Raw genomic sequence first — 23,859 nt, 5'->3', positions numbered from 1 at the left:
GAAAACATGCCATCACATAATAATAACCAAACCACGCATTGTTTCACCAATTCAAAGTTTACATTCCTAAAAAGCATTGACTGAGGCAACCTGGTACAAGAGGACATTCAGAATACGTCAAATGTTCTAACTGCATGCTGCCACCATTTACAATGTTGGTTCATAACATGAAGTAAAGCCAGCAACCCTTCTGAAATACACACCTCAGTAAACTACTCTATGTGGTAATGGTTGTCTGTCCTCCCAGCAAGGTAGGGAGCAGTGGGCAAATCCCCTCTCAACATCTACACCAGTTGTCAGACACCTGAAGGACAGCGCTTTCCTTGCTCAGAGCACAGTGGTTTTCATACTGTGCACAGGAACAGTTACTACATTTGAATTATTAACCCACAAGAAGGATGATACTGGGTTTTCCACTTCAGACCTATAAAATTAGTGAAATTCTACACAATTCTGTTCAATTATTACCCCCATCCCTCAAACCTTGAAACATTTTGTTTGTCCCACTGTTACCATTTTGGAATAAGATAGCATGATTTATTTGAAACTTGCTTTGGTTTCAACTACACTTCATCGGATGTTCTTTTGTTAATCTAGTAGAGGAGGCAACTAAGCTACTGCAGTTCATGCTAACCATTTTCTGAAGTATCTACCTGCATTTTTTAATATAAAAAAACCACCTTATAATATTTATATAGCATTAAAGAAATTAGTATATAAATATTCCAAATTGAAGATGTAGCAATATTAAGCCTCCAGTTTTGGTTCCTAGCTGTTCACTTCCTCTACAAGAAGAATCAGAGCATGGATTGGTTTTCAGAGTGAAATACTCAAGAAGTGATCTGGAGTAAGTCTTAATGAACCGTTTGGACACAGCTTTTATTTCTGACATTAGGAAATAGAACTTCAGTTATGGCATGCTTCAGAAATTCTTATTTACCTAATGATAACATAAAACATCAGACAACAGACATTGGAAAGAACAGATCAATGAGCTACACACTACTTTCTGCAGACTAACTCATACTTTGTACTTTCTTCATCAGTTATGTCTGGCTAAGATGTATCCTGTCAGACTGCTTCCATATGTTCTTAGCCTTACATACAAGCTATTGCTCCCAGTTCATTATCAACATTTTAACAATCACACTGCTTAAAACCAAATGAAATCTGCATAGAGTAACTTAAATGACTGCAGACCAAATGATTTCTGCTGAAAACAATACATATATTTTATCCTGTTTCTTCTGCAGTAAGTTTTGTGTTTCTATATAACCTGAACGACTCTACACACGTAACAAATGCACTGATACAGACACCTAACACAATAATATTCAAGGATCTAGTTTTGCACCTGTAAAAGTTGTGATGCATAAATTAAGTGATCTTTTCATTACTGCACCTTTAGAGTTATCTTGCAAGTTGGAAAATATTTTAGCAGAATTCAAGGGATAAAGTAATTACATCACATATTCTCACTTTGCTTTGCAACTCTTGTTGATTGTTATTGATGGTGATAAATGCATTTAGCTTTCAGTAAGAGTTACCACTTCTATTATTTCTAAAAGTATTTCAGGGTTGAAAAAGTGCAGTTTCTAGGGCTATGACCCAAGTAATAGAAAACAAGCTCTTGAGACACAATGACCAAGAGGGTCAAGAGTAGAGATGCTCAGGTAGATCACAGTTTACACCTGAAATGGAAGACTGTTCTGGCTATTTGTGAAAGTACATGATCTCTTACACCAGATAAAACCATTTCTGGATGTAACTTAATATTACACAATGCTCCAAAGTGAAAAAAATCACCCTGTCCACTCAAGGTCTTACATGAGTTCATTGTGACTGGATGTGGAAAATTCTGTTTCCTTAACAGTAAAGATACTGAAGACTCAGCTTTATGCAGATAAAAAGCTATGATTAAAAAGACACACAGACACCTGCCCCCAAAACAGTGGCCTTCAAATTTTATTCTTTAGCCTTTTTTGAGCTGTCATTGTAACTTTACATTTTGTACAGTGTTTTGTGTACAAAGATTCCATATATCAAGGGAAAGAATTACCTGTAATAAGATTCCATGTATTACAACATTAGGACTGTTGCCTTTGCACCCATGATATTTAAAAAATCTCTCAGACGAACCATGTAGAAATAAGTATGCAAAAACTGCAAACAAAAACATTTAAGTAGCCAAAATTAAAAAGACCTTTGTGTGAATCACACAGTCTGGCTCGGTTCCTACTAGGCTATTGCAGCCAAGTAGTCCTTAACCTCAGTTGGAGTAAGCCTCCTAAAACCTGCTTCATTACAGATGCCAACTTCGATGTTGTCTTCTGTCATCTGCCCTTCAAAACTCTCCTATTAAAGAAAATACAGTTCAGTGAATCACACCAGTAATGCCATAACAGAAAGAAACTCATTTCTTAAATATTTTGCTAACCTTTAGTGTTAAGATAGCTGTATGAATGGCATCTTCAAGCTCCAAATCTTCATTGTATCTGTAAGCAGAAGTATGTGTATTTCAGTATGGAACAAAGATCTTGCCACGTCCTGATAATCCTGGAGTCTCTAAAACCCCAAGCACTGCTAAAATCTTCCTGTTTCTCATACAAATATTATTTGTAAGCACTGTGATTATTAATAGCCGAAGTTATTACTTGTAAAAAACATTCACTACTTTTATTACTGACTCTGTATGGAACAGTATTTCTGCAAATATGTTTAATATAACATTTATTGCACTGAAATAATTCTCCGTAAACACAAAAACTGGATTTTAAATAAAGCAAATTTCCTTTGCATGGGTAAGTAAACTGGAAGCATATTTTAAGTACTTTAAAACTTTGCCCTAATAAAACTGTGAATTTTTTATCTATCTTTGTATGTCATATGGCACCTGAACAAACCAGACAGCATCTTTTCAGACATGTATCATACATTACCTTTTCTCAAGGAATGTCTTCCCGTTGACATAATTTTTTCCCATTGCTGTTGCTTTCCATGCAAAGTAAGCTCCCTGTAACAGCAACAATCTATTGAATTGTTTTGTGTACCTTAGTCAGACATTACATATTCAGTTACTTGGCAAAAAGTACAGAAGTCATTATAAGCATAGTGAATGCTCTGAGAATATAGCAGACTATTCTGGAGTCCATTCAAACTAATTCAATATGGAAACATATGCTGGGAAAACAAAATATTTGTATAGGGCCCCACCTAATTTTTATCCATTACTTTGAAATATGAATTTAGTAAGTCATTAGCACAGTTTTTATTTGGGATTCCTAAAACAGAGGTAGTATGTTTGCCTTTGAGACTGAATACAGTCACATCTTTCCTGAGGTTCACTCCGTATATTCTTACTGTTCAAGTAATGTAAATAACTTGTTGCAAATCAGCCATCTGATTTATCTCAGCTACTAACAGGTTATTTAGCCATCATTATTCTCTCCTCTGGCATGAAGACCCTCAGCAGTTCTATGGCTCAATCAAGCTGCCTTACACAAGGCATCTGCAGTTTGCCTTTTACATTTGAGCATCAGGCAGTAATTCAAATTTCTGAAGCTCATCAACGATCACTACAGTGACCAAGGTTTAGTCTGATGTAAAGACTTGTAACTCACACATGCATCAAAAGGCAGTTTTTCCACAGTGCAGTGCAAACACAGCAAATAAACTCACTTAAATTAACCACTATCATTAAATACTAAAGCACACATATTACATTCCACAATACAACAGATTCTTGTGTAACTTCCATCCAGTTGTGGGAACAAGTATTTGAGCGGCATTAGTAGTCAATTATTCCCTTTTTTTTTACTGGTACCTGCTGCAGAATGCTACTTTTGCTGGCATTACGAACTAGGTGGGAATGCATGAAAAGCTCATCTCCCTCAAAAACAGCTGCCCAAGCAGTACAGGATCAGGTAGGCACAGAATGATCAGGGCTTGCTCCAAGCACCTACTGAAATGGCTTATTCTGACCTCTACTGAATGACTGTTTGCTGTAGCGCTGCATTCTTCTCACCATAGCACATATAAAGTTTTAAATGTTTCATAAAAGCAGTAGGGTTTACAAATGTAAGATACTTACAGATGGATCTGACTGAAATAAATAGGGCCGCCCTTCATTCCAGCCACATATTAGCAGTGATACACCAAATGGACGAACACCACTAAAAAGTAAACAAGCCCACAGCTGATATACAAAATTTATTCAGTGAAAACCAAAAGTGACTGAGTTATTTGGAATGTGTTAGCCTTCCCACCAGCCCAAAGCTGTGATCAAGAATGACTAGTCAATCAACAGTACAAAACCAAAAGTATGCTGCTTTGTTTGACATGTTTGTTTGCAAGAAGACCCCATCTCACTGCCAGTTAGTGCTTCTCCTGCTGGCCCACTTTCTGTGGACATTCTCCACTGAAAAACTATCTCCTTTTTGACACACAGAAAGCTGCATTACCAGGTAGCTGTTATTATCATGGAGTCACAGAACATTTGGATTGGAAGCGGCCTTAAAGCTCACCCAGTTCCAATCCCCTGCCACAGGCAGGGACACCTTCCACTAGGCCAGATTGCTTCAAGCCCCATCCAACCTGGCCTTGAACACAGCCAGTCACAACGTTGTTTATTCCTTACATTTAAACAAAACCTTTCTAAGCAACTTCAAAAATAAAACATACCCAGATTGTGTGTATTCCTGCATCACAGAAGCAATTCTCTGTACTAGCTGAGCTGTTGGGATGGGCTCATGATAAACCAAGTAGTATTGCTGGGCCAGCTTCCGAGCTCTGTGCACAAGTACTCTAAAAACAAAGACAAAATTAGTACGTCAAAGAAATTCCAACTAGTTATTACAACTAAAACTGAAAACTCATAATAAATACTGTGCTAAGGAATTTTATACATGTGCCATAACACCAGTGTAAGAAAACACAGACTGAGTAATCAGTACCAACTGAGTAATCTCTGAAATACTGAAACTGAAACTAAGGTTGAAGTACACCACTGTTCATTCCCTACTCATTCTTTAAATAGAGGATTATTTGACAAGGCATTGAATATGTTAAGAAAATCTTAAAGTTAATTTCAGATACAGTGAAATACAATATTATGCCCTACGCTTAGAAAGAAACAGCTAATTGCTAGTTGTTTCCATTTCTTACATTTCTTGTAAGAAACTGCATCTAAATAGCAACCAAACAAAGTTACCTGTAATCTGGACCCATACCGCTGTACACTAAACCTATATGTTTGGTAATTGGTTCTACTTTGTGGACACTCCTTTCATCATAAAGAATGGATTTCTGCTTCTTCTCAGTTGCCAACACCACTCCATTTGCAGCTGGAAAGAAACAAGATTTTGGGGGTTTTGGTATTAAAGTGAAATTACTGAAAGCTGTCAAAAACACTTAACAAGCTTAGTGGATTGTAAGGAATTTCGGTACTCCCTTTTATAAAACCCCTTCAAGTGTACAGTCACATTAAATAGAGATACTTCGATGAATCCACCCAACTCATCATTTCTCATTTTAAATACTCTTACAGGTCCCATAATCCCACTCTAAAGATTCTGAAGCACATTAATAATTGAGCAGTTCAAGTAAGTCTGTGATATTTAAATACTGTGGACACACAGCTTGCTTAATTAAGAGACACTCAAACAAACAGATGTCTGCTTCTACCAGCTGAGTGTCTCCAAAATCACTCAGGCAATTTTCTTCTTCCAGCATGAAGCTCTATGCTCCCTTCCTTCTTTAGAAAAAATAACCGATTTGCAGAAAAAAACATACAAAATATTAAACCCACTAAAGCATGTGAAAATCCCCTGAAAGAAAAACAAAGTATGAAATACACAAGATGAAAAAGGCCCAGTACGCAGGCCAAAGTACTTTATTTTTTCAAGTAGCACTCACAAATCCTTAATTCTTCACTGAATTAGTTGTTTTCTAAGCATACCTTTAATGCCAACTGATGGAGCTCCTGCAGCCACTGCAGCCAAAGCATATTCAATCTGAACAAGCTTTCCAGAGGGACTACAAAGGAAAATATACAAGTAAGGCCTAACAGAATTCTGATATGCTAAAATCTCTCCTACAACAGTCTTGATTTGTGAAATGTCTTGGATAGGGAGCAGTGACTGGGATGCAGGTTGAAGGAGAACAAGTCGATTCTCCAGTTTTATGCCATTTTAAACAAGTTTTCCACTCAGTGGGGAAAATCTTCAGAGTGTCATGAGTTTCTACTGAAGTGGCATTATATGTCTGGTTTGTAAAAGTTTAAGACACTGATGTTCACTGCTGAAAGGTACAAACAAAACACAGGCAAGACACAGCCACTCCTTTTGACTGACAAGCACACATCAGGTCAATGGCACAAGACAGAAACAGCTCCCATTCCATCGCCAGGTATTCCTGCATTTTAGTGATCCATGTCTTTCTGGTAGTGGACGTAGAATCATCAGAACACAGCAGCAGGTGTTAGGCTGACATTCTCCACCCCAAGGAAAAGAGAGAGCACAAAGTAAGTCTCACTGGACAAGTGATTCTGCAAGTGGAATCTATTCTCTGGGCTGTATTTCAGATGCTGCTGGTTTAATAGATGCACAAATAAAACAGAAAATTATCTGACTTAGGAGTTACCAAGAAAAAAACCACCCAACAAACCAAGCAATAATCAGTTAGTGTAGTTAGTTATACACTGAGTAAACAGTGTATAAAGGTAACAAAGTAATAATTCTAGCTTCTCCACTACAAAATGCTAACAAACCAGAACAACAGTTTCCTATGTGAGCAATTAAAACATACAGAATATCAGCAAAATGTTTTAAAAGTAAGCACAAATTAAAATATGTAATTTCCAGCACAAGGAACTTCCGTACAGTACAGTAAGTTTTTAAACTCCCTTAAGAAACCATTTCCAGTAACTACTAAAACATGCACTTTTCACTTAAGTAAAGCAGGCATGTTTGGCTGCATCCACCCATTAAAAAGATTCTTCTCCTCATTTTAAATTGTGAGCTGTTTCATTTGCTTTACGGCAACAAGGCCTTAGTAACCTGCTTTGTAATTACACAGCTTTACTCTCCCCTGAGATTAAGGGGGCACTTTACCAAAAGCAGCACAAAGATTCCTGCATTCAGTTTTCCTTTTCATACGTGTAATACAATTCTGTATAACAACTTCATTAAAAAAAAGGAGTAATTTCCTTTTCTCTTTATTAAAGCGTACATATTAAAGCAACACTTTAATAGACACCACTCCAACATCATATTGCAGACTCTGTGTCTGCAATCATCCCACATCTAGGCTGTGCACAACACAAAGCGCAAAGAGAGCACTGCCTGTAGTGTGCAGCAGAAAGGGATATAAACTATTAAAACTTATCTGAGAGCTTCTTTCATTCCCACATCCGCAAAGTTCGTTCTGAAGCAACCTCTCAATAAACCGTATGTCAGGTATCGCCCCGCATCTCCAATTAGCTCAAAATTACACAACTACTACTACCTGCCTAAATCGTGTGGTTGGGGACACCAAGTGCGCTAAGCCGCTTCACCACGCACTCCTTCCTGTAAGGCACCACAAGTGACCGGACAGAACTCGGGCTGGCCCCACAGTGACTCCGACTCACAGCACCGACAGATGATCCAAGCACTTGGGCCCGAAGTCAGCGACAGAGCTCGGCTGGGACCCGGGGCTCCCACCTCAGCGCTCGCCTCTCTCCCCGCTGCGCCTGCAGCCGCTCAGCTCACAGCAGCGGTGCACCCGCTCCGGCGAACACAAAACCGCCTGAAAACCAAGGCCTTCCCCACGCCTGCCGGGGTCCAGCCACCGCCGCTCGCAGCTCTCGCAGGCCCGGCTCCGCGGACCCGATGACTCTGCAAACTCCCCACTCCGTCCTGCCCCGCCGCCGGAGGACCGCTCCGCGCAGGCTGCGCACCGTCCTCCCGCTCTCCCGCCAGCCTGCCCGCCAACAACCCGGACCCACAGCCCTCTCCCCCCGAGTACCTGAACGTGGTGAGGGAAAAGCTGTACCCGCGCTCCGCCATGTTGGAGCCGACCCCTCCACTCCCCTCGCAAAGCGCAAGCGCTCCTCCCGCTTCCTGCACGAGGACACAACTAGCGCGTTGATTGGCCAATAGCGGAGCATACCGGGAAGTAGCCCCCGAGCAGCGAAGGACGCGATTGGCGAAGAGCTGCCCTGCGAGGCATGCTGGGAGTTGAAGTCCTCGAGCGCCTGTGCCTGTGGCGTCCTGAAGGGCTCAGCGCACTCGGTTTCCCAGAGGGCTCAGCGGCAGGAGGGCTTGGGCACTCCGCCCTTCCCGCCTTGCAGAGCTCGGTGGGGACATGGCGGCTCTGGTGTTGGTGTTCCCTCCGCTGCCGCGGCTTCGCGGTCTGCTTCAGCGCTGCTGGCAGCGGCTGGAGGGTGGACTCTTGCCGGGTTTCTCTGGGGGACAGAGCCCACCCTGGGGTAGGTGCTGGCTGAAGGAGAGGGCGGAATCCGGGCTTGTTCTTAGTGTTGAATGGTTGAGGGAGAGAAAGGCTGGATAAGGAGAGCGCGGAGCCATGCGGACGCTGAGGGAACAGGGCGGGAGATGCTGCTGGCCCCTGTTACCGCTTTAGGGGTGTCACTAGTATCCGTGTCGTGTTTTCTCGGCTGCACGCCAAAGTGGGGCTTAGCTGTAATGAGTTACCTTCCCTTTTTCCTTCAGGACCTGCACTAGCTGTCCAGGCGCCAGCTTTCCTTCCACAGCCAGTACATGACACCAATGAAGGTAATGAGGCGCCGAGTCTGCTGGACAGCATCTTGTGGATGGCAGTGCCGAAGAAAAGGCGCACCATTGAAGTGAACCGCTGCAGGCGAAGAAACCCCAATAAGCTTATAAAAGTCAAGGTAATCACCAGATTTCCATAGGCTGGCCACCTTATTCACTGAAGTTAGTTCTGTTAATGGCAAACAAGCGTGCTGGAGTAAGATTTACGTCAGTTATTTTTCATTTCACTTGTTTTAGAGAACCATTGTACTGACTGGTATTGACTGAAAAAGTGTTCTGGAATTTGTTTATTTAATAGAATCATAGAATCATGGAGTGGTTTGGGGTGGAAAGGACCTTAAGATCATCTAGTTCCAACCCCCTACCATGGGCAGGACACCTCACACTAGACCAGGTTGCTCCAACCCCCATCCGACCTGGCCTTGAACAGTGCTAGGGATGGGGCAGCCACAACTTCTTTGAACAACCTGTGCCAGTGCCTCAGCACCCTCACAGGAAAGTACTTCTTCCTTTTATCTAGCCTGCACTTCCTCTGTTGAAGTTTAAACCCATTACTCCTTGTCCTATCACTACTGTCCCTTAAAAGACTTTTTTGCTTAAAAGACACTATAATCTTCAAAAATAGTTTTTAATAGGTCATTATGTGTGTGGACAGTAGTGGTTAAATAAACGGTGATAGTTTAGGTCCAAGCCAACAAAATATGAATTTTTAGCTAACTAGTTAGTATAAATGGAAAAGGTTCCTCTGCATCTAATTGAGTGGATAGGTCTAAAGTCTTCCAAACATCACTAGGCATAAACATTTAGGTGTTGACTTCATAGGCCTTGTTTAGTAGTAAGCATTTGACATAGTAATATGTTACAGAAAAAATACTTTCCATAGAAGAATAGGTTTTGAAAAGGCAATTTAATTTCTCTGATATTTTTCATTTAACTTTCTGAGTAATTTTTGACTGTGTCCTGTTTCTTTTGTTGCTGTTACTCAAATTGCAAATTTTTTTCTTTTCCAATGTCTTTTTCAGACGAACATAGACGTTTGTCGTGAGTGTGGAAACTTGAAACAGAAGCATGTCCTTTGTGGATATTGTTATGCAAAGGTCAAAGCAGAAACTCGACTGATCCGGAAGGAAATACATAAACAGGAAGGAGGGCCATTTAATGCTCCAACTGTAGAGACTGTTGTCCTGTATGATGGAGAAAAGCCCACTGAAAAAGATGCAGGCAAGAGGATCATTGAAAGAACCAGGAAGCGCCCATCTTGGTTTGCTCAAAATTGATGCTAAGGAACTAATGCTAACAAAAGCAGTTACTACAGCAAGAAAGATCATGATTTTCAAGAATGTTTTCTTCGTTATAATGTTGATACAGAAAACCTATGGGCTTCTTGGAAGCCTGCTTGAATAGCACATCGTGCTGTGTGATTTTCCAGTCAGGTGTTGTTTCTAGAGCATGCAGTGGAAAATGCTTCTCAGTGATGCATCATAACAATCAACAGTTACAGAGAGATCAGGATCTGCCTTGAGTTTGGACATCTGAGTGCGGTACACTGAGTAATCTGTATGCTAGTGTTCCATGCTGGTTTTGTAAATAACCAGTTTTTAACGAACATAAAACATTCAGAGATGTAAAATAAAGTATGTGGAGTTTCCCAGGGAAATCTGCTTTCTCGTTTTGGCTGCTGCTCTTTTGGAGGGGGAGGAGATAATAAATTCAAACCCAGTGTTGGTTAGATAGCATATTTACAAGGAAAGATACAGTAATCTGGTTATTTCCATGGCTCTTACAGAATCTGCCTGCATCTCTCTACAGTGCTGCTGTTTGAGATAACGTGGTGGTATTCCTGGTTTTGGGCAAAATAGTGGTTGCCATGTAGTAGTTGCACTTTTTCTGTACAAGACTGAAGATTAAGTGTTTGTTGCTCTTAGTATGCAAAGTAATTTTCTGTCTTGAAGGGACATGGAAAGCTTTTTTTTTATTCTCTATTTTATCCTCTATCCACTATTAAGTGCACTTAATTTCTTGAGAGAAATAACGGATTGAAGTGCAAAGACTGGGAATCTGTGCATCTGGCATGGGTCAGAACTGAGTCTTTTGCAGCCTTTGCCTTTAAGTAGTCTGTGTGGGGAGCGGGTGCTTGGAAAACCACAGAGAGCAGAGGTGCTTTACGGTCTTGAGTCTTCCGCAGAGCGGGGGCAGCTCTGCCCTCTGCTGTCCACTGAACTCCTCGGTGGTGGAGTTACAGCACCTCGCTGCGGAGTTTCACCCGCACACTAGCACCGTGGCATTTAAGGTTAAGACTGTTTTCAATTTTAAGTCGGCCTTCCAATATGAAAACAGTACTATCTGACGTTGTGACTCAGCCAGTCTAATAGCCATTTGCTGCCACAAAATGCAAGCCTGAACCAGCCCTGTCTAGGTTGCCCCTGTGTTTCCTTGATGTTTGAGTGTAACTGCTCCTGTGTTGTCCTCGTTTGGGGAGCTGTGCTGACAGAGCTGTTCCCTGCCTTTCTACAGGCTTGTTTTTTTTGTGGGTACCTCCCTGTAGCTTGACTCGTGTCGCGTTCGGAAAAGTGGCAGTGTGGATGGTAGGAATATTAAAGTGGGGACACCACGCTTTCCGGATTAGCCTTCATTTATAGGTGGCTGAGCCAATTACGCCTGGTTAAGAAGTGAGCCCGTGTGTGCTGTAACACCTCACTTCTGCTTTCCTCGCTCTGAATTCCATGTTCTGAAACATAACTGTTAGGAACAGATGTTAGTGGAGATGTCGCATTTCCTCCATAGTCTAAGGGAATAATGAAAACTGATAAGTGTAAATTGATGCCGTTTAGTTGACAGTATCCAAGCAAACAACATAAGTTCTTTTCAATTTGTCGAAACAGGATTTATTACAGTCATATCTGTTTTTCACTTATTTAGAACTGAAGCCAATAAAAGGTGGCAAGCAGGATGCAGAGTGAAGGCTTATTTTTAACAGAGCTGCATGGGATGAGACACACATATTGGAGGTGAGATTAGCCAAGCAATAAGATAGGTATAGATATTTTCCTTGTCCCAAATCAAAGACATATATATATATACTTATATATATTTATATATATATTAGGGAGAGGTGGGTGGTTTTTTTTTGTTTCTTTGTCCATGTATTATAGGATCAATTACACCTTACTTATGTTTCTATTTTTAGCAAAGGTTCTGTAGAGAAATAAGCTAAATTAGCCAGGGGTGTTGAGAGTCGTGGGTTCATTCCTCAGAAACACAGAGGTATTACTTAAACACAAACCCAAAACTGTTTTAACATGAGAGAGAACATGTGAGTTCTGCTAATGGAGTAATAATTACAACTGGCTGTATGGTGCATTAATTCAGTGAATTCTACAATATTCTTTACAAATAGAGTTCTGACATGAGGTAAGTTAGGTTGTGTCAACACTGAGATGCTTTAAGATACTTGACAGGTCATGGTGACATTAGGATTCATTTCACAGCCATACTGCTTATGTTAGTACTGCATTTGTGCAATGCAGGCAAGAGGAGATGCTTGGTAATGGTTTGTAGTGGTTTCTGAGTAATGGGGGCAGAAAAAAGTAAAGTATCTGGTATTCATGGTCTCTAAAAGAAAAAATAGAAACAACAGACAAATATTGAAAATTCATGTATGCAATTGGTAGAGCACAAGTTAATTTAAACAAAAATCTTTAGTGAGAGATGAAGAATTCATTCATCCTTCAAAGAATTCCTTCTCTTCCTTCTTTTGAAGAAAAGTAATTCAAGCTGAACATAGCTTCATTAACACTGACGATACGAAGCTACGTTACTGTTTAAAACAATAAAGATGTACAGAATTCCTCTAAACCATGTGGCACAGTCAGTTATTTGAAATAAACCCTGTTAATGTCTGATTTTGAAAGAGAGAAATTGAAATCCTACTCATGTAGAAACATGCACTTTTCAGAACAATGTAAGTTATACCTTAACAGAAAGCAAGCAGGTTGTTACAATGCTGTGCTCCAGAATCCATTTAAAAACAAAATTACCTGCCTCTGGAATTTCACTTTGATCCATTGGGAACGTGCTAGTGGTGAGAAAAGCTTTCTTTTACATGCTGTATCTGATTATATTTTTCTTCTATAAGGATTTTATGTAGAAATTAATTTATTTGATGTTTTAGATCCAGGAGGATGATGTAATGTCCTAAAAAATAAAAGGCTGGGAGTTGCTGAACGATTTTGTATCATAGGTAAGATCTGCAGAGATAGAGGTGATCTCTGGCAGTGATCTATTACAATATCCATAGAGTTTGATAAACTAAGTTTCTCTTTAATTTCGCATTTAGCACAGAAGTTTTAATCAAAGGTTTCTGCACAGTCCTCATCTATTCTTTTGAACACACTATGATAGCAATAGTGGCTGATATAAACTCTACTTCCTCAAAGCGCTAGGTGGCAGAGGAGTGTAGCTTGCTGGTATGTGCAAAACAAAAGTCAAAAGATCATTAGTGAGAGAGGAAACAGTGTCATATTCTAGACATTTGCGTCTGTGTAGGCAAAAGATCTGCAGAAACACTAAGTTTGCCAAGTATGATGAAAATACACTAGTTATAACACAAACTAGTGTATTGTAATTCATTGTTCTAAGTTTAATTAGATCTATACTGAGAACTTATGTGCTGCTTTTTGTGTATGTTTGTGCACTTCTCTTTGCTGGGTGAATTACTTGAAATGGTAGTTCTTCCTATGATTTTTCCCTTACAAGATAGTGGAGCTCTGTTTGCACTTCTTAATTACAGATGGCTGCTATGTTGCTTTGTATGCCTGGTGTATTCTGTTAGTCAAAGTTTTATGTATGCAGCTAGAAAGTCCTGCAAATAATAGGTCTAGCAACATTTCAGTGAATCTCAAGGTATAACTGCTTTGCATTTGTACAGTCATGAGGATCAGTTTGTAGACAGTAGATACAGACAGGAAAGAAAACCATTGTGGTATCTAAATGACTATTAGTTGCACAGAAAAGAACAGAAGATGGTGTGTTCTATCAAAGTTTTAGAGTGTTCTGGAAGCACACAAGTGATAAAGGTGCCTGTATCATTAGAACTTACTTGTTAATTAGTATTTAAATGAGATGCCAGCAAAAAACCTCCTTTTGCATCATGTTACTGCATTGTGTAATTTACACAGTGAATGAGGATCTGCAAATATGAGTTGTTTCCAAATAATTTGTCTAACTCTTAACCTGCCAAAGACTTAGAGAGTGGGTCCAAACAGGAGGAAAATAAGTGAAAGGAATGAAAAGGTAGTAGTCTGTGCAGCAGGAATGGATCTAGTTTTGCCTGCTGTCAGTGTTTTCCTAGGCAGTTCAGTAGAATCGGTGGAATATCATTCAAGACAGAATTTGGTCCAATGTACTGAAACCCTGGACATATGGATGTGTGCAAGTATATATATGTTTAATGCAGAGCATATACCTGTGAAACTACTGCTGGATACCAACCGGATTAGGTTTACAGCTGAAAGCTGTAAAGTCAAGCTACAGGAAGGTATCCACAAATCGCATCTGGTGAGTGTAGTAAATTGAGTCTAATCAGTTGGTACTTGAATTTCTTTCAAACATCGTATATTTTGGTTTCCCCTGGTTGAGGGCAATATACATAATTAGAATAAAAGGTGTAGAAATCATTTCATATGGAATGTGATGGATAAACGTATGAAAAGCAAAACAAACTGCTTGGGAGCAGAAGACCCAAACCAACAACTTTTGTGGAGCTATCAATGTACAATATTTGGAAGGGATTTCTCTAAAGCCTCACCCCTGGATCATGTGAAAGTTTTTTGTTTGTTTGAAATAAAGGAGGTTTCCTGTTCTAAGGTCAAAGATGAAGCAGCAAAGATTTGGAAAATCAGTAGGCAGAAACCCATTCCTCTGATCATCCTCGTGGCCCTCCTCTGGACTTGTTCCAACAGTTCCATGTCCTTTTTATGTTGAGGACACCAGAACTGAGCACAATACTCCAAGTGAGGTCTCACAAGAGCAGAGTAGATATCTGTGATTCTATGATACTTAAGTGTGTTCTGATCATCCAAATACACAAGCATTGGACTGGTACCCTTGGTTTCTTGAAAGAGCATAGACTCTTCTCTATGCAAAGTGGCTTTGATGGAGTTGTTCTCTCTACAGAAGCATATAGAAATATTCTGTCTGTCATGTCTTGGGCATAAGCTTGATTAATCCTTTGCATGCCCTAAATTTTGGGACCAGCTCAAGCGAAATAGGCACATTAAATGCAGTGTGTGTCATGGTGTAGGAAGGACAGTCAGTTGGTACTTCCGCAGCTGACACAGCTTTTACATCCATTCCCAAGGTATACTAATGCTGTTTCTATTCCTGGCCCCGTCACAGGCTCATTGATTTGTCTAGCAATATGGCTTACAGCTCTCTCTTCCTTTACAGTGTAGCTCTAGAGCACACTATGTGAAATACTTCCAATGGAACAGGCTTTTGGAAGGATTTATGTTTGTTTTTATCATCTGGGATTAATATTAAATACAAACAATAGAGGTTTTGAAGGGGCTATACTGAACAGCTTAAGGCTGAAAATTGACAGACCAGTCCTGGAGGAAAGGTTTGTTCTAAATATGTTGAGTTTGGAAGTTCCTACTCATTCATCTTTTGACTGTACTCCATCACAATCAGATTAAGCAATGCATCTAAGGTACTTTGAAGAATAACATCAGGATTTGGTCCAATTAAAGATAGATTACATAATGCTATCACTCTTAAACAGGATAAATGATGCCTTGATCTTCAAGAAGCCATTGACATCAGTTGGATTTCTTTTAAAGGCAATTGTAATTCCAAGTGACTGAGAGGCAGGCTGTAAAGAGTGTAAACACTCTTGTGTTACAGAGTCACTTAATGAGTTCATGACAGCATTTTTTGTGTTAAAATCAAGGAAATAAAAATGGAGCGTGTCAGCTGCCCCGTCATGATACATCACTTGAGCTCATGAGGCCAGCGCTGCCATAGTCCTTTGGATTAAGTTATCTATGAACAAAGAATATAATCTTGTAGGAGTTCAGGAGAATGCTGAGACACGTGAATTTCTCTTGCTCCAAATGAATCCTTCTCAGATATTTTCGTCCGGCACAGAGTAGATTACCACAAAGTTACTGTGAAAGAAGAATGGTTGAAGAGCAAGAAGATACAATCATTAGCAAGTATGTAGAAGTAGGAGGCATCCTGGTGCTGTGTATGTAATACGAGGAGTACAATAGGAGTTACTGCAAGAAACACCCGAATTATAAAACTGAGTAAATAGCTGCAAAGTACTTGCATGCACGGCACTGCAGAAATGGATGGCATAGCAAATACCACTCCATCATGAATCACTTTCATGTTAACAATTTATATGGGAAGCTAAATGGCACGATTCCTGCTTGACAGGTGGCAAACTGAGGTGCAGAAAGAGCAAGTGAATTCCTCACAATTGCTCCCTCTGTCAGTGGCAGAGGAGGGAACTGAATCTATTTGCAGATTATCAGGCTGTGGTGGTCTCTGCTGTGTCACAGGTTACAATTGTCACTGTGGCGGCCATTAATCTGGCTGGGTCTGTGTTCAAGTAAGCTACTGCGAAGATACCAAGTATTTCTTAGGACATAGGCTCCTGAGGGCCTTTATCCAGAGCTCTTCAGATAAGATGCAAATATGGTTTATTACTAAATAATGCTTTTCTCTTTTCACTTGAGAATAGGAGCAAAAACAGTCTGAGTTTTGCAGGAAGCTTTCAAGAACCTGACTCAGTTACTTCTCATCTGCAGAAGAATGTCTTACCCTAAAAGAAAAGCCATTCTATGCAGTGGGGTTATTTGTAAGAGTATGACTCAGCTGGACAAGAATGGCAGAATGTGTCCCCAGGAATTTTTTGTTGTCTGAATCTTAAGGTAAGTGTAGTCCTAGAAGTAAAAATTTTCTCCTCCACAGATTAGATTCCTTTGGATCAGAAATAAGGTGCCTTTTTTATCTGCTATATACGAGAGATGCTCTCTAATAGGAAAAAACCCTCACAAAACAAAACACAACACCACCGCAACCTAAATAATGTAAGCAATTAAATTGTTTGAAAAAAAACTCCAAGAACATAAGATCCAGAGGTCGTTCACCAGCAAAACCAGTGGCACCGATGTGCAAAGAATTGGTTTAGATCACTTCTCAAAAAAAACCCATTTTTCCTCTGAGTCACTTCATGCTGAAAAATACGAAGGAAGAAAATTTGTGATGACTTTTCCCTTTTCTTTCCAATTAAAGAGATGTACTTTCCTTTCAAGCCACCAGAGTGTATCTTCTTCATCTTACAGACCTGGTAGATGCTGGGATCCCTGTATCTGTTGCTTAGGTTATATGAGTATCAGATTCATCAGGCAGCTGATCAAGAATAGATAGTCTTGATCAAAAGTAGTCAATTCTTTCCATTTTGTTGATGTTATAATGAGTCAGATTGCAATGACTTTATCTTCCCAAGAGCATAGACACTGGCTTTCTTAATACTATTTTCAAGAATGCTATCTGTATCAGGAACATAGCACTTGAAGGGGCAAAAAAAAGGGACCCATATCCTTTGACAGATCTTATAGCCACAGTTGGGTCTGAGAAATAAGAAGGAGAATGTGAGACTTTAAGCAAGGTTCCTTTGCTTGGAAAGCCAAAGATAAAACTGAAGTGAAAAAGCGATGACTGGTGATAAATATGTTTCACTGAGTTCTCACAGCCTGTGCAGATAAGAAAATAAGAATATGAAAGTTCCTTCAAACAAATTCAAACAAAAGTCAGCAGAAAATCCAGGTCTGTACAGAGGCCTGCATTACTGCTGGGCTGGGCATTGCTTGCTAAGTCTCTTCCAAAATGTTGGCCGCCAGGCACTAGTGCCAGCTTCAGCTTCTAAGTAAGGATGGAGGGGTCCCCTGTATAGAAATGACCGTGCTCATAGTCTGTTTCTCAGGCTCTTCATGCTCATGCCACTAGATGCAGTTTGCCCACTACAGAAAAGCATTTCTTCCTGCTCTCTAGACTACACAACACAGCATCACAGGCCTGCACAGAAGCACTAATAGCAGCTTTGCACTGACAGTCTCAGGGGGGTAGTTGTGGAAAATAATCATTCCCGCTGATTTCTGGGAACAGCAAGCAAATATAAAGCCTCATGGAGACGGCACAAATCACATCTTGATTTGGTTGTATGCAGCCAGCTGCAGCAGGCTTGTGGCTGTGTGTGGTCTGTGTGTCTTGCTGATTGTGCCACACACTGTGGCTCCTAAATGGTAAGGGACAGATTCTGGTAGTCATAGGAAGCATGAACTATTTGTCCTGTCTCAAATAGTCAGGAGGCAGGAGGGAGTGGAGGCATTCCATAGCCAAGAGCTGAACCTTGCAGCACTTCTTTCTACCCATCAACTACCAGCATCTGCAGCAGTCTTGTATTACACATGGCATGAAGATTCTCGAATCTGTGCTAAGATCAGGATGGAGTGCAGCAGGAAGCAATTCTCCCTTACCCACTCTTGCTGCCCTTACTGGAGAGAACACGGAGCTGAGATTTTTAAATTCAGCTATTTGAAGTGTACCATAGTTCTTCCATTAATGAAATACAAGTATGGGGAATGTTTGATAGGCCAGGCACCAACTTTTAGTCTTCCTGCTGCAGGAATTGACAGCTATTGTTTTCCATGTACTGCTTGATGCTCAACTTTTCTGGACTCCATCCACAAGACAATTCTTGCTGCAGTGCCTGAATACTTAGACATTTGCATAATTTGGCCATGGTGGACTTCTCTGTGCTGTTTACCCCACTGCCAAAATATGCATAGCTCTGGCATGTCTTGTGATTTCCCAACATAATCAATTCTTTTCCCTGTTTGAAATTGTAAGAAAACACTAACAGTTGGACACCTTTCTTAAATGAAGATCTTGCATTTTACACAGCCCAAGTTTCTTAGTACCTTCCTCTTATTTTCTGTATATGTACTTCGGGCTAATTTCACCTTTGGTGAGCTATTGATCTAAGCAGTGTACATGGGGATAAGCGTGGTTCCCTATTTCCAACCTACTGCTGGGCTCTGCATTAGTCCCTTTGGGGTTTGCAATCAAAGAATTGATGCAGGGCAGATGTTAAGCAATATTCTCAGGCTTCCTTCATGTTAAGTGTGAAATCCTGAGCTGGCACAATTCCTGCTGTCTTCCTCAGTCATTTGCCAGTAAAGCAAAATACTGAGCCACAGCTCAAGAACTGGTGAAGAACTTGGTGCAAGTCAGCATTCAGTCCCCAAGATAGTCAATAAACATGGAGGACTCTCTGTGCCTTGTTGACTTCTTCTTCCCAGTTTGTATTTTCCTTTAAAGAAAAGGACATTGTGCTTTTGTGGAATTCAGCTCCTACAAAGGAATGCTTTGTGTCTGCACAGCTCTGCCAGCAGCAATACGTAACACTGATAACAATGAAGAGCTCGTGCTGAGGAGGATCCTTCGTTTGCTCACCCACAGATGTGTATGATCAGCTGGGAAGACAGTCTGATGCATCACTCATTATGCTGAGTCTAATATGGCTTTATATCTTATTTTAGCTATAGAGGAAGTCCCAAGGCCATGGGGGATTATCAGAAAACCATGGAAATGGAAATGTGTATGGAGGGGGAAGGGGAATGAACAGCTGGAGAGTACTCAGTGCTGGTACTCTATGGGGAATGCAGAGATCTCATAATAAGCACTGGGATCTCATCCTAAGCACATTAATCTCATAGGGTTGTGCAAAGAGAACACGGATTGTTAGTTGTGGACCACCACCAGTTGTGGATTTTGTATTCCATAATGATACGCATGGTTTTGATTCACTTGCTATATGGTGTATCTGGCTACAATACCTTTCAATTAATCTATGCGCTGCTTTCCTCAAAGCCAGCAGAAAGCCACATTTTTGTAATTCATTGTGTTTTTAATAGTGTATCATTGCCTTGTTCAGGAATGCTTTTCAAGTGGGTGACCTTGTTACAAGTTAATAACCGGAAATGTGGATAATATGGGAAGCATATATGGAAATTTACCATATATGGTAAAAAAGAAAAGCTTCAATAAGGATAAGAAAGACAGCTTCAATAAAGATAGTTAATTCTATTGCTAAAAAGGGCCATTTTTTCCCTCTACCATTTAATTTATAATCCCATATTCATTCTCCCTCTTGCTTTCCACATTCCTTTGTCTCAGTGAAGCTATCAGCTTTGTTTCACTATTCCCACATCTGTTGGATGTTCCTTCTTCCCATATTTTCTTCTAAGGATTTCTCTTTTTCCTCTTCAGCTTATTGTATAAAACCCTGACCTTTATCCACTGTGCAGCTGGAGACTCTTCCATTGCTCCTGAAAACAAGGGTTTCCTTCTGAGGTCTCACCTTGAAGCGTGTATGAGACCTGACATTTCCATTCAGCATGTATAAAGTCAGTCAGTTTACTGGCGAAGCCACAAGAACGCCTAAAAGCTTTGTTCAGGAAAAGTAATGGGAAGAAGAAGACCACAAAGGCAGAGAGGGAGTGAAGCAGGGAGGGGAGAAGGGAAATCCTGTGTGTTCAGGGATGTGAGATTAGGCTCAGATGGAGAATCACTCCAGGACTCACTCTCTCAGATGCTGTGTGTGTCCACCCTAGCTGCATTCCTAGAGTGCTCTGTCTCACATGCTCACTTGCATTTTTTCCACTCTTCTACTTAATAATTTAACTTGAGAGATTGAGCAGCTACTGACTGAATTATTGAAGGTGTAATTAAACTGGCAAGAGCTGAGGGGAGCATGTAAGCATTTTCCTAGCAAAACCCCCTAATCTGTTTCACTATGAAATGAAATGTCACAGCTAAATTCAGTTACTACCTAGAAGCTTCTCCCACTCTCTCCGTTAAACATCTGATGCATGAGTGCAGTAGCTGTGCATGTGGGTAGTGACTCTTCAGCATAACCACCCAGCTATTTGGAAGGTGACTGATTTCTACACTACAGGAAATAAAAAAGCTCTCATCTTCTACTTTATCTGCTGTAGTAGCAGTGGTGAACTCTTGTTTAAAGGCAAGGTCGTGCTCCTACATACAGCTCTGGATAAAGATTGAGCTATTGTATGGAACAGTTCAGCAGCCTCTGTACTGCAAAGATTACTGTAGACAGTGAAACTGCTTCCTGGTGCCTGAGGTCCCTCTAAGGTACAGATAAGGAGCTCACAGTTTTGACCTATGTGTCACAGAGTTCTTCAGGGTTGTGACAAAGATATAATTCAGCTCAGTAAGATTAGGCCTGATAACGAAGCAAACATTACTTTAGATGGGCTTCCTTTCTGAAAGACTTTGGCTAATCTTGACTGTTTGCTGTTGCCTAAGAAGGCATAATCCAACTCTGGAAATCTGGTTTGACAGGATTTCATTTCATCTAGTAAATGCTTGCTTTAATTCGGGGATTTAATCATCCCACAGCTGAGGGTGTTGTGATGAAATTGTGATGAGTGTCTCTATTACTCAAGTTATCCCAGCTCCTATGGGACAAACCCCTAAACTAAATATACATCTTTTTCCTGCTTTGCCTCCTTAAATTTATGGCTATATTTAATAGGAGATGGCATTTCCCAGGGATTATTCCCCACCCTTCCCCAATTATATTTTGCTGCTTATCTGGTTTTGTCGGGATCTTTGTGGTTTATTCCTCTGGAGAGGAATAAAGATTGTATTAATAAAGTACTGTTGGTATAACTTTCCCTTCACAAAACACTGGGTCAGAGAAACAGAACAAGAACCACCCGTTCTGCCTCCACTTGCTCCAGTACAGAAGTAGCTTCTCTCTGCCAATGTGATTGAATCAGAATCCAAGTAGCATTTGATCCAGTATCATCCTGTGGCTGATCCAAGTCGCAGTCTAGCTATTAATAGCCAAACAAACCCTATGTTGGGCAGAACCCATGGGGAAACCTGCAGTCATGGGAGGAAGGTAGAAGTAAAATGTTGTGAAGTTGAGAGAACTTAAAAATAACCAAAATACTTTGGAATTTAAAGAAAACCAGTGGTGTTAGCGCATTAAAACAAACAGGAACGTATCTTCTTTGTGATTGTGTGAGTTAGTAACGAACAGGACAGGTGACATAAGGAGAAGCTAAGCTTCCCCCCCCATCCAACCCAAGGTATATAAGGAGAAATATCATATTGTCTGTGCCAGCAAGGGTTCTGGGAACTTCTTTAAACAGAGAATAAAGTGGAAAAATTAAACTTACATGAAGTTTCTTAGGTCATTTCTGACCAACTGGCAGAGCTAAAATTGCCTCTGCAGACGAAATCTGCCTCACAAAACTCTTGAAAGCAAATATTCTCAGCTAATTATAAGGGCTAATTATACGGGCTTCCCAAATAAGCTATATGGTTTGCTCAACTCTCTCTCTTCCAAAAAGTTTCCTTCCCTGCTTCTTCTGTGATGAGCTTATGATCTTTACCTCTCCAGCCTGAGATAAAACAGAGGCAAGCTGCGTTTACACAGGGCAGTGTTCTTGATGGTATTTCACCTAGTTACTGTACTACTGACCTTCCCCTCAAAACTAGACTAGACTAAACTTCTCCAGTAAAATCATGTGTGAGTTTGTACTGAGCCAGCTGCCAAATACATTGCAGGTCACAAAGGCTACCAAACTTGTGATGAAAGCAAGCACTGGGAATAAGAAAACGTGTGTTTAATCATGAAGGATGAGTAAGCCAAAAAAGGATGCTGAACGAAATGAGGAGAATGAACACGGTAGAGCCGAAGGCAGATACCAATAGAGTCCCAAGTCACTTCTCACTGAGCTGAACTCACATCCAGCAGCCTTACTGGTGTGTGACGGCGAAGGCTTGGAGGGTTCCTTTCTACTGTCTTTGAGGCCAGGATCCAGCGCCTCAGACATGGTTACCAAACTGTGCACTGGCAGATTTTGCAGGAGACCTGCAGCATTTTGAAGGAGACATTTACAAGAAGCAGCAGCTCCCACTGAGAAACAAAGCTGGCAGAAGCAAGAAGTGCTGTTCTCCACAGAGGCATATCACACCAGCAGCACATCTCCCCCTGAGCTTTTGTCAGCATGCTAATTTGGGAGAGAGATGGTCTGCCACACCAGCCTGGCAAGTTGCTGAACCCTTGATGACACTGTTGCCACGTGTAATGAGAGAAGCTTCAGAGCTTTTTCCTTTTATCCAGATTGTAACAGTCCCGCAGTCACAGCTCCAGATCACATTGTGCCTCTTTTGATCACTTGTGCTGTGCTTCTAAGATGGAGAAGGCTATTGCAGTCTGCCAGCAGGCCTCTGCTTCCTCTTCTTGCAGACACTCATGCTGACTCTTGCTGGGAGTTCAGCTTTGGTTGTCCTTAGTCTCTTAGCTCAATTGTCCTTTGTTTAGGAAAAACTAATAATAACTGTGATTTTGTAGGTTATACTGCTTGATGCCAGCTTTTGTCTCCATCGCTCCCAGTGTCTCCTCAGTGCTGCTTTTGCATTCTGTACACCATGGAGTAAGATGTGGTGTGGATGACCACCTCAGAATCAAGAGGAGTCCATCTTTGTCGGTGACATGGACAGTGGGATTGAGTGCGCCCTCAGCAAGTTTGCCAATGACACCAAGCTGTGTGGTTCGGTTGATACGCCGGAGGGAAGGGATGCCATCCAGAGGGACCTCGACACACTTGTGAGGTGAGCTGATGCCAACCTGATGAAGTTTAACCATGCCAAGTGCAAGGTCCTGCACCTGGGTTGGAGCAATCCCAGGCACAGCTATGGGTTGGGCAGAGAAGAGATTCAGAGCAGCCCTGCAGAGAAGGACTTGGGGGTGTTGGTCAATGAAAAAATGAACATGAGCCGGCTTCAGTGTGCGCTCGCAGCCCAGAAAGCCAACCGTATCCTGGGCTGCATCAAGAGGAGCGTGACCAGCAGGTCGAAGGAGGTGATCCTGCCCCTCTACTCTGTTCTCGTGAGACCTCTCTTGGAGTATTGTGTGCAGTTCTGGTGTCCTCAACATGAAAAGGACATGGAACTGTTGGAACAAGTCCAGAGGAGGCCA

At 41.1% G+C, this 23,859-nt stretch overlaps 2 protein-coding genes across 2 annotated transcripts; one reads left to right on the top strand and one right to left on the bottom strand.

Moving 5' to 3' along the window:
- Nucleotides 1-1,940: 1,940 nt before the first annotated feature.
- PSMA2 (proteasome 20S subunit alpha 2) lies at nt 1,941-8,106 on the bottom strand. The gene is made up of 8 exons (XM_080611123.1): nt 8,005-8,106; nt 5,957-6,033; nt 5,210-5,342; nt 4,681-4,803; nt 4,091-4,172; nt 2,940-3,013; nt 2,438-2,495; nt 1,941-2,355 (listed from the first exon to the last, which is right to left on the bottom strand). The coding sequence occupies exons 1-8, from the start codon at nt 8,043-8,045 to the stop codon at nt 2,239-2,241; spliced, it is 705 nt and encodes a 234-aa protein (XP_080467249.1). The 5' UTR covers nt 8,046-8,106; the 3' UTR covers nt 1,941-2,238.
- A 237-nt stretch (nt 8,107-8,343) lies between these two features.
- Nucleotides 8,344-10,417, top strand: MRPL32 (mitochondrial ribosomal protein L32; the record flags this gene model as incomplete). The annotated part of the gene is made up of 3 exons (XM_080611147.1): nt 8,344-8,467; nt 8,709-8,890; nt 9,794-10,417. 3 exons carry the CDS (start codon nt 8,344-8,346, stop codon nt 10,046-10,048), a joined length of 561 nt encoding a protein of 186 aa, XP_080467273.1. The 3' UTR covers nt 10,049-10,417.
- Nucleotides 10,418-23,859: the final 13,442 nt, after the last annotated feature.

The sequence above is a fragment of the Psittacula echo genome (genome assembly GCF_963264785.1).
Source record: "Psittacula echo genome assembly, chromosome: 2".
In the NCBI taxonomy this organism is placed as follows: Eukaryota; Metazoa; Chordata; class Aves; order Psittaciformes; family Psittacidae; genus Psittacula; species Psittacula echo.
The sequence above is the reverse complement of the archived record's forward strand: the minus strand, read 5'-3'. Positions and strand labels throughout refer to the sequence as shown.

What these genes read in the sequence shown, in the direction of transcription:
- PSMA2 (XM_080611123.1), bottom strand. Translation starts at nt 8,045, where the DNA reads ATGGCGGAGCGCGGGTACAGCTTTTCCCTCACCACGTTCAG. An exon ending in GGTATGGGTCCAGATTACAG is followed by an intron (nt 4,804 to 5,209) that starts GTAACTTTGTTT and finishes CTTTGTTTTTAG; the next exon opens with AGTACTTGTGCACAGAGCTC. An exon ending in CAGGAATACACACAATCTGG is followed by an intron (nt 4,173 to 4,680) that starts GTATGTTTTATT and finishes TTTACTTTTTAG; the next exon opens with TGGTGTTCGTCCATTTGGTG.